The sequence below is a fragment of the Zingiber officinale genome, chromosome 9A, assembly GCF_018446385.1.
Source record: "Zingiber officinale cultivar Zhangliang chromosome 9A, Zo_v1.1, whole genome shotgun sequence".
NCBI classification, from domain to species: domain Eukaryota; kingdom Viridiplantae; phylum Streptophyta; class Magnoliopsida; order Zingiberales; family Zingiberaceae; genus Zingiber; species Zingiber officinale.
The window spans coordinates 98,459,684-98,470,844 of NC_056002.1; the positions used below are offsets into that span (position 1 = coordinate 98,459,684).

The following is an 11,161-nucleotide window of genomic DNA, read 5'->3' on the forward strand; positions in this document are numbered from 1 at the left end:
TCACTCGACTATCCCTATTGCTAGAGGGTTGATTTTCATCTGACCGGACGTGTCATCCAGTCGGTCGGCCCAATGGTCCAGGGATTTTCATGTTGTCTTCATCATTTCTTCGCAGGCTTTCATGGGTTGGGCATACCATCCACCCTTGCTTGTCCACTCGGACTGGGTAAGCCGTTCGTTCGACCTTGCTATTCCGTTCGGCAAACTTTGCTTGACCTATAGATCATCTCTCTTTTACTTTGACCTTCACACCAACCATTTTTCCTTAATTTGATCTATCTTTAATATAACCCATTTTCATCACTGTATCATATAGTAAACTTTTTTTACTTACCAGTTTCTCTTAGCTTCTCTTATGCATTTAAGTATCTCATAGATGAATGATATGGAAATTAAACAAAAGGAGGTGGACTCATTTAAGTTTAAACTGGGCAAGACTGTTAATTGTAAATTCAACCCTCCAATTATCCTTACATCAATTGTTAAATTTCAAAACAAACTTTGTTAACAAGAGGCCTGTATCTTAGAGAATTATAAAGATAGGATTGAATTAGAATTGAATTTGGAAGGTGGTGAAATTAATAGACTATAAAAATACAAGGTCGAAAACTAAATTTAATTCTAAAAATAAAAATAAAAATAAAATATTTGATCCTAATTTTTATTAATCAAGTGGTCGGGAAAAAAACAAGTCAAATTTAGTTGATTGGTGTGACTTTGTCTTTGATTGAAACACACTCAAACTATTAAGAAATCATGCGTGTAACTAATTCAATTGCCTTTTGTGTCCACAATAGCTTTCTGTTCAATCAAAGGGTCATCATCATTACATCGAATGCTTAAAAGCTATCTTAAAAATAGATAATCATCAAATAAATAAATAAATAAATAAATAAAAAAATAAATATTAAAAAAAACAGGTTAATATTGCATGTGCAACGCACGTGTTCCCACATTGCCTTTTATGGAAAGGGGCAACATGGTTCCCAAATAATATATCAACTCGGATGATCAGATGACTTTTGATTGAATCGAAAAGTAAAAACATTATATAAAAATCTTAACTCGAACTCCAACATAATTCAAAAATTTTAAATCTCAATCTAAATCTAGATAATCCAAATCAACCGAATAACTTGACCAATCAAAAATAGTTTTTTTTTACTATTTTCTTATAAACCTTCACTTATAATTTAATACTTCTGTTACTTAATTTTTAAAATAAAATTTAATTTAATAAAAAAATATAAATCCTAAATTCAGATCAATATAGATTAATCTTAACCAAATATATCATAACATAATCTAAAAACTTTCAATCTAAACATGAAAATTTCCGATCTTAATTTGATATTTTTCCGAATCCACTAGAGTCATACAAATACATCAAACATGAAGTCGGACCGTTAATTTATTTACTGGATGAAGCATAAAATCCAACGGTATCTCAAGATTAGTCAGGTTATAACATTGGGATTTTTTTATGAAAATAATTTTTTCGATGAAATTCAATAATTTTTTTATGAAAACATCGGGATATTCGATATAAAAGAAAAAACAAGAAGGGTAAAATGATAATAAGTGCCAAATGGCAGGGGTAGAAATTGTGGGTTTTAAAAAAATTGGACGACGAAACTGTAAAATTGGGCGACCGATTTGGACGATCCGCTGCAGCCAGAGGAGGAGATTCGAAGGGAGCTCATCGGGATCTCCCGAAGCGAAAGCGGGGCGATCGATCGTGAGCAGCGGCGATATGGCGACGGATCGGGAAAAGGAGAGGGAGGCCGAGCTCGAGAGCGCAATGTATACTAACTGCCTTCTGCTAGGCCTCGACCCGGCGGTTCTCGGCGTCGGCGTCGGCGTCGGAGGATCCAGGGTTGGCCACTTCCGTCACTCCAACCCTAGGCTGGGGGAGCAGCTTCTCTACTTTCTACTTTCTGCACTTCGCGGCCCCGTTCAGTCTGCCAAGGCAATCAGATCGTTCTCGTTCCCTAACTGGTTCTTCCTTGCCGACGAGTTTTTTTTGTGCTTTTTGTTTGCTGATCTTGGTCTTCTTTACGTGTCAGGATTTCGACAAGGTTTGGCCGATCTTTGATTCCACTCAGTCCCGTGAATTTCGAAAGGTTGGTCGATCTTTATCTTCCTAACGATTTTTTTCTTTCAGATCCTTTAGGGTTATTCCTTTTACTGATCTCTGCTCATAGTTTTACTTTTTATGTATTGAAGATAGTACAAGGGATAATAAGCGAGTTGGAGGCACATGGAGCTCTGCCTCGGAGTAGTTCGAGGGTCTCGTCTCTTGCAACATGTTGTGGACCGAGGTCAGTGTTTTCCTCCTTATGCAAAGTTTTGGCCACACGAAAGAATGGGGCTTGAGTTGGCCCATGGTAACGTACTTCGTTGTATCTGAAGTCCTACTGGATTAGAGTTGTTCTGCAGAACCACTTCTTCACTAGATTCATGTTAGTTTTCTGACAAACTTCTTAGGAACTTATCTTCTAGATTTTTTTTTTCTCGACGCACGACGTACTGATGGATTTTTCTATATAAATGTGTGGTGGAGATGGAGAAACCGGAACAGAGTAAACATGGAACTAGAGCCTGGATTAGCAGTTTTACTATGTTTGTTGTCACCCAATTAGAGGATTGGATCAAAATTTATAAAAGCAGTGTATTCCTTCTTTTGCAAGCAACATTCCACTATAAAGATCTTCAAGTCACAAATCTTTATTCTTTACATCGTGATGAGTTTATGTTATGTCATTGTTAGCTACGCCTGGTTGGATATCTCCAATCACCCCAATCTCCAATGTCCTCATATATGACCTTTTGCTTTAAATTTGGATGTGCTGATGGAAAACAAAGTTAAAACACTCCTCAGTTTCAAAAAACTTTCTCCATTGAACTGAGGAAGATTTTACACCAAATCATCAGCAGTCCAAATTATATGCCATGGAAATTTCAGTTTGAGAGAGTAAAACTGGTATTATATCCAAATTATATCCAATCTTCATTCATGATGTGATCAAGTGTACTTCTGGTATTAGGAGAAAAACTCATGCAACTTGAACTGCTTATGGGTCTCACTGTTGGTTAGGGAAATTGATAGGTTTGATTGGGATCAGGCCTTCATTCCAGAGAGCAATGATAAAAAAATGTTAATATTTGTTTACTACCAGAATCAACTTTTGGAAATTACTCAAAAGAACACAGGCTGAACATGGTGCAAGACTTCAGAAACAAACATATTAAATTCAAGTGATAATTCTTGTAAAAAAATCAACTATCAAGAGTAGGTAGACTAATAACTGAGCAATCAAATATTCAGGGACATAATGCTCTTATAGACTCCTTTATGTGTTTCCAAATGCACAACAAAGCAAAGTTTTGTTCTAGTGCTTAATGGATCCATCTCAACTGTGGATATACACTACTAAATGAATATGATTCTCAAGTATTTTCTGCTTTTAGGTAATAATAAAGTGCATTCAAAAGCGAGCTTCATATTATCATCTAATGATGTTCATAGATGGAGAAAGGTGTTCCTTAGTTTTTACCTTCTTTTGTTTCAGTTGAAATCTGGATCATTATGAGATTATACCTTAAAGAAATTGAAGTGATTAGGCACTACTGCTAACAAGCGAAAGGGTTGACATCCTTTCTTTGATTTGCAATGGGGGAAAATTGCACAATCTCAAACATACTATATGCTATACTGTCTAATGCTTAATTCTTGGAATTTGGAAGTTTTATGGCATTTGCAAAGATAGTGCAGATTATATAACCTTTGCAAATTTTCAAATCTAGTGCAGATTTGTTGAGCTTTTATGGCAACTATCTGTGCATGCTTTACGAGAGGTTCACAAGAGAACATTTACGGCTGATGTGACTTCTAACCCTTTACCAGCTTCACTGACTGATGCTTCATATCTTAATGCTGCTGCACTACTTCCTGTGACCAAGGTGATCGAGCAACTTGATTTTTCATTCTGCTGTATTTCTGGTATAGCAACAGTCACTTTGTTTTCTAGAACTAGGCAGTTTTTGTATTGGATACGCTGCACACTCTCACTTTTTTCAATTTTTACAAAGAAGTATTCGCCACTTAAGTATCATGCCAACTGTGTTAACTCATCCACACATCTGTGATCTTCTCAATTGCAACTTTCAACCAGCCACCAGCCTTCTTTCCTTTTTTAAATGGGTCAATCCATGAGACAATGATGTGATGGGCAGTCGGTGGATGGGGATGAGGATAAGCATGTTACGATAAATGTGTTTGAAGGTGCTTGTAGGTGAGAGGAGCTGTGTTTCTTGTCAGTTGGAGAAGGTGGGGTTGTTCATGGAGGGCAATGAAGTGATTGATGGATGCAACTTCGAGCAGAGGACAAAACTCCACTAGAGTTCTATTGACCCTGACTTGCATAGTGTGTTAGGCAAGTTTGGCAAAGAAAACATCCTGTTTTGGTGAGGCTAACATAGGTGGGCTAATGTTGCAGGGGATTGTGGAGGGCTTTGGGCCTACTTATGTGGGTTTGTTCATAACGATTTGACCATGGACTATCTTGGTAGATAGCGGGATATGGTCTTCTGCCAACAATTGTGTGAGTGAAGATTACTAGTCAAATCAACTACTTATGATTGGTCTTAAAAAACACTAGCCTTGAAACTTAACCTTCATTATCTTTGTGTTGATTACCAAGAAGGGATGAAAGATTTTCAACATCTTCAACCTATCTGTGTTTAGTGCAATTAATTCTCATCCACAGTTTTTTATACTATTAATATTCTATTTGGATAAGCAGGCTAGGATAGCTCTTGAAAGGAGGAAATTCCTTGGAAATGCCAACATTGCTGTTCATAGGCAAGCTGCATGGTCTGACTTAGCTCATGAGATGACTGCTGAATTTCGTAGCCTATGTGCCGAAGAGGTATACAATACTTTTGTAGTCTATTTTATTGCTTTTTTTCTTCTTTTTTTCTTTTACTAGTAATATTATGATTTTTTTCAATGTGTTAATTTTTTTTTAATAGGCCTACTTGCAACAAGAGTTAGAAAAGCTTCAAGATATGAGAAATAAAGCTAAGTTGGAAGGGGAATTGTGGGATGATAGAATCTCCAGCTCTGGTCAGAACCATCACTTGGTCTCCAAGGCCACCCGCCTCTGGGAATCACTATTAGCTCGGCAGAGTAATATTTTAGTCATTATTGGCCATTTAATATTTTCATTGTTTTCACTCCATACATTTAATGTCTTATTTTGAGTTGTTTTATCCAATCTTGAAATTAATCTTATAAAACTATCTTTTATAGATTATTATAGTGTTCTAAATGGCAGTCGAGGCACTGCCTAGGCGAGAGGCAGGCATCAATCGCACCGCCTTAGGCTGTGGTGGTGCTTTAGGCAGTAACTCATCTTTTTCTGCCACCGCCACGCCTAGAGTTGCCTTTGCTGCCGTTTCGCCACTGTGACACGTCCGAATGCATGGCTTGGGTCCGACGATGACTTCGGATGCGTCACACAAGCCTGGAGGAGGTGTCTGGGCTGCAACACATCTGGATGCGTTGCGCAAGCCCGGAAGTGTCGCCCAAGCTTGGCGACGAGCTTGGAAGCATCGCTCGAGCCCAACGATAGGCCTCGGCACGTTGCTCAGGCTAGTGACGTGTCTGAACTCATCGCACGGTCCCGACGATGTGTCAAACTCGTCGCTCGACTGAAACAAAGTATGCGAGTAAGTTGTAAGTTAGAGTTTAATTAAATTACTTTATGTTAATAATTTTAATCAACTCCTAACTATGATTGAGATAATTTAAATAGACTTAATTAAAACCTAATAAAATTAGCATATTAATTATATATATATAATTGTACATTTTTTATTTTTTATTTTAAAATATTTAGATTAATTATTTAATTTTTTATTAATATATTTAATTAAAAGTAAATATTATAAAGAATAATGATTATTTATAATATTATGTACAAAAAAAGTAAAAAATATTCAACCGCCTAGGCACTACCTAGGCACCGCCGCCTAGGCGGCCGAGGCAGTAGGCGGTCCCCGCCACCGCCTGCCGCCATTTACAATACTAGATTATTAACAATGTAATCATTTAGTTGTTGAATTTTATGCTTTAATAGAAGATGCTCAATTGTTTTTGTTATTCTCTATCTGTAATTTTTCAATCTATGGCCCTTTGTTATTATTGGATGATGCTATAAGAATCTAGTTGCCACAAATCTATTAATGGTTTATTATGTTATTTGGAGTATACATTATCTGAGTCTCATTGCTACAAATTTACAAAGCATCAGTAGCTAGCTGGTATTACTTGTCCCTTAAGTGCATATGAATTTTCTAGTAGACAGGAGCAAAAAAGGATCAGGAATTGGTTGTGTGACCAACCAAGGATTGCTTTCCTAAGTGGGCAATCGTGCAACAAATGAAAAGAAGCTGTTAAAATAGATCCAATTTAATCAACACTTTCATGAAGTATACTAAGTTCAAGTGCATTTAAAAATATTCTACATTTGTAAACCAGTTTTACATGACCCCCGGTTATTTCATTTTGCATTATTTTCCCCAACCAGGTAGAACTCAATCCTGACATGAGTTTAGTTAAAATCATGATGATGTCTTGAGACAATGAATATGCATATACAAAATGTTCTGCTGAAGGAAATCATGGAAAAAAAAATTATTGCATTTGTTGATGAATCTTCAAGAAACATTTTAGGTGCCAAATTATGGAGTTCCTCTTTTGTTATCTGTCATTTACATCTAGAGTCCTTTCTAATATGCTAAATGAAATTGAGCTACCATGTGGAGAAATGTCTGTTTGCTATCAGGTATCAACTATGTCCTGCATATGTGGAGACAAAATTATTAGAGAGGAGAGTGCTCTTCATAATATATAGCAATTTTACTGATCCACATTGCAAGTTGTAACATCTATATATTGTAATAATATTCTATGTTTTCAAACTTTGATGAAAATTTTGTTTGGTTAGATTTAGTTTTCATATTGAACAATCTATTATTCTAACAAATAGATATACATCATTATTGTGCCAATTTAACCACTTAACACATGATCTTGATTTTATAGCGTCTTGCCACCATGAGGTTTAGGGTTCGAATCTCGGCAAAGTCGAGGTAAATGCATCCCTTATGTGTTAGTTACTATTCCAAAGGCTAATAGCCGCCCGTAATTTATCTCCTCCGTGTTGGCCTTGGGACGGGTTGGCGGGGCGCTGGGGGCGAACGTATTCGCCTTTTTGCCACCTTGATTTTATAGCGTCTTCTCTATGTTCTCCTTTCCTTTTCTTACCATGTTTTTCTCAATTTGAGGACTTCCAAGGATAATATTCCTATAACTGCTGCACAAATAGTTGACATTTTCTCCAGGATGTAAATATTTTCCTAATGTGCAGACCAACATGAAGTCCTAGCTTCTGGTCCAATTGAGGATCTAATAGCTCATCGAGAGCATAGGTGAAAAATACAGAAAAACTTGGCATTTTTTTGTTGTTGTTGAACTACATGTTGAAATTTGTTATTTTCTAATTTGCCAGGTACCGCATCTCTGGATCATCTTTGCTTGCAGCCATGGATCTAAGTTCAAATCTCCCACATTCTGATGTACTATCTGTTCGTGATTCTGAGATGTCTTCTGAGTTAGATACTCAAGAAAAAAAAGACTTATATCAGGTACAAAGACAGAGTGATGCTCTTCCTAGGATGGATGACAGAGGTGGAAGAGTTCATCCGACAGTTGATGTAGCTGAAGTTCTAAGGCGTTGGACTCATGCTCTACAACGCATACACAAGCAGTCACTCAATTTGGTAAGTGTATCTATTTTGTTCTGCTACACAGAGGCAAGGTTGTGAGAATGAACTTTATCCAATAGCTGTTATTGCCTGAAGTAGCTAGGAATATATCCTCCTTATTTCTTAACATCGTTATGAATAGGTTCTTAGTATCTTAGCCATGGTTTTGCTCCATTTTTTCATATCTGAAACATTCACTCTTAGTAAATGCTGTAAACTTATATTATTATTCTTCCCAAGTTTAATTTTCTGCAAATTGGAAACTTTATTTAACAGGTGAAAGCTAATGATGGGGAGGGTCCAGATATACTTCGTAGTGCTTCTGATGGCAGTAGCATTGGACACTCAGAGTCACTAGCTGCTACACTTGCAGAACATCGACAGCATTTGGTTAGCATACAGGTATAATGATATTTGGATACTATTCATAACTCGTTTATATACCACTGTAATTGGGCTTATTGTGCATCACCTTACTTATCTCTTCATCTCATTTATTACTTGGTTTGTTATTGTAATTCATTCATGGCTTGATTAATTTGATTGTGTTTAATGCTGCAGCATAATAGCTAGTAACCATAAATTCAGGGTAAGTATTTTCTCTCTGTAGATCTTCTAGGTTCTTTTATCCACGAAACATTCTTGAATAATTTGCTTGCTTAACTAGATATGGATAAATTTCTTTCTAGAAAGGAAAATAAAAGAGATTCAATATTTTATTCCTAGGAAGATTCATGCGCTTTCAATAAATAAGGGATGCTGCAAAAAAGTCTATAGCTCTGATCACTTCAATTTCTTAACATTTAACCCATTTGCAGTAGAATACAATGTGGCTGCAGTGTCCAGGAATGTGATTTTGTGTAATCAAATTATTACTCTACTAGCATTATATTACTCCCTTTATCTTTTAAGATTATGTTAAATAAGAACTGCCTAGCATTGCTAGTTTGGCCAACAAATCATGATTCAAAGTTCTGAAAATGTTTTTTTTTCTCTCTCAGCTTGAGCATACAGCTGTGTTTAGGTAGAAGGTAGTGGTAGGCTGATAATTTCACATACACGAAAATAGTAATGGTTGTAATGACTAGGAAAGAGGGATAACTTACAAAGAAATGAATGGAAAGAAGCTTGTTGTGCATGAGCAGTGACGGATTTAACGTCCGATAATCATCAATCATCATTATAAATTCCTCTTCTTTCACAAAGAATCAGATATATGGATTTTATCAGAAGCTTCAGGTCTACTGTTGGTCAAATTATGCTTAAGCAACAAGAAAATACTGTGATGTATGATTTATTGACCCAGTTTTAGTAATGGACTGCCTATATTATCACTCATTTACCTGTGTCCCTTTCCTTTTTCTTTCCTTCCATAAATAGGATTTCACTTTTTGTTTTGGAACCTGAGCTTTTTAATAATTTCATGTTATCCTTCAGGGACTCATTGACCAGCTAAAAGAAACAATTCCAACAATGCAGCAGTCAATTTCTGAACTCACTGAAGAAGTAAATAATATTTCAACACCAGATGGATTCAGTGCACAATCAACCACAGCTATCCAAAGGGAAAGTATCGGGAGACCCCTAGTAAGAATCGAATACCTTATTGTTTGAATTAAACTAATACCTTGAATACCACTGCTTTCCCTTTGCCGTTTAATCTATATGATTAATTAACAGGAAAGTATCACTGATGAGGTTGCTGACATCACTTCAAAACTCTCCTCTACCCAGCTTGAGAAATTTTCCAACAGTTCTACTTTAAAACTTCCTCATTTGTTCAACCTAACTCCAAATTCGTCAGCAAAGGGTACCCAAGCGACCAGACGCCGTCCTGTAACTACTCCAGTGAACCAAGAAGTGCCAATTCAAAAAGTGGCTACAACTAAACATTCAAATGATACTGATGGGGAAACACAAGGTAGCTTCGCGCCCGGTTTCTTATGTGGTTGACTGTGATGGCATGCAATTAAAGGAAGATTAGAACATGTCTTATTCTGTCAATGCTATCTATTTTTTTAATGCGTATATTTCTGATTTTGTAGAGAGTGCTGATAAATATGCACAGAACATCAGACGTTCCGTGCGTGAAGCTGCACTGTCAAGCTTGTCGAGCAAATTAGTGTCCCAAGATGGAGGCAATTTTGATGCTTCTGAACACTTCTTTATTTCTCTACCAACTGGCGATTTTGCAACTAATCAGAGAAAACAGCAACCCACTTTTTTGTCTCCAGAATCGCAAACTGCCCAGTTAAACACAATCCAGGATATGTTAAATAAAACGAATGGACAGAAAGAGTTCACTAACAACTCTTGCCTATTTGATGCATCTATAGATGATACCCTGAATCAAGTCTTTTCTCCTCCATTGCTACTAGAATCATCGTTCTTCCAGGATGCTTACGAGGATTTGCTTGGTATGATCATCTCTCAATGCATAATTTTTTTTTTAACAATCATCATCATCATATATATATATATAAGTGGATTTTAGCAGAAGTTCAAACATGATTCAGATTCTTTTGTGTATTGTACTGACCAAATGGTTTGATCTGTACTCCTTGCTACATGTCATTCACCACAACTATTTCTTTTACAAATTTTTTGGCAGCGCCATTGTCTGAAACTGATGCTGCTCTTATGGATCATTAGCGTTCGAAGCGTTAGTCAATCATCTTAATGGACGAATCTCAAGCTACAAGTTAAACTTGTTTGGGCACCAACACGACTGGATTTTGGTTTCATGGCAACTAACTCCAGCTACGTTGATTGAGCATTGATTCATTAATTGAGTGAGATTCATGTCGATTATTCTCCGTGTTGGCTGTTTTCAAAGGCTGTATGCCGCTGGATGTAATTTTTTGTGCTCTTGCTGTAATTATGTTGTAGTTTTCTCTACCAAAAGCTATTAACATTAAGTTTGGTTGTTTCCTTTGGGCTTCCAAGCTTGTCCCTCAACGAACATAATCATAATCCAAGGCCTGGAAGTGTTCTTTTTTTCCCTTACGACTGTGTTAGAATGCTTGCTTTACTCGCAGAAGCCAAGAGTATTGTGTTCGTATCTCGCTCTATTTGTAGTAACATTGTTTGTTTTGTGTGTAAGATCTAGCACGAACCAATACCTAAATGGCTAGTATTCTCTCCTTGAAGTGGACTGATGGAGCAATTTTTTCTCCCAAAGACGAAAAATAGAAGAATATCTAAGCGAGCATAAGTAAATGAATAAATTATTATTTAATTTATTTATTTGCTTGTCTATGTACAAATGAAAGGATTTTTTTTCATTAACTCGTGTATATATTCTAATGAATACAATTTAATTTTCAAT

At 36.4% G+C, this 11,161-nt stretch overlaps 1 protein-coding gene across 1 annotated transcript; it reads left to right on the top strand.

Annotated features, from left to right (window-relative positions):
- Positions 1 to 1,277: 1,277 nt before the first annotated feature.
- Positions 1,278 to 10,839, top strand: LOC122018922 (AUGMIN subunit 6-like). Its single transcript, XM_042576393.1, has 13 exons — positions 1,278 to 1,969; positions 2,067 to 2,123; positions 2,227 to 2,321; positions 3,813 to 3,963; positions 4,806 to 4,931; positions 5,035 to 5,191; positions 7,437 to 7,497; positions 7,578 to 7,848; positions 8,110 to 8,235; positions 9,271 to 9,420; positions 9,514 to 9,754; positions 9,879 to 10,250; positions 10,445 to 10,839. Exons 1-13 carry the CDS (start codon positions 1,589 to 1,591, stop codon positions 10,483 to 10,485), a joined length of 2,229 nt encoding a protein of 742 aa, XP_042432327.1. The 5' UTR covers positions 1,278 to 1,588; the 3' UTR covers positions 10,486 to 10,839.
- The last annotated feature ends 322 nt before the right edge of the window (positions 10,840 to 11,161 follow it).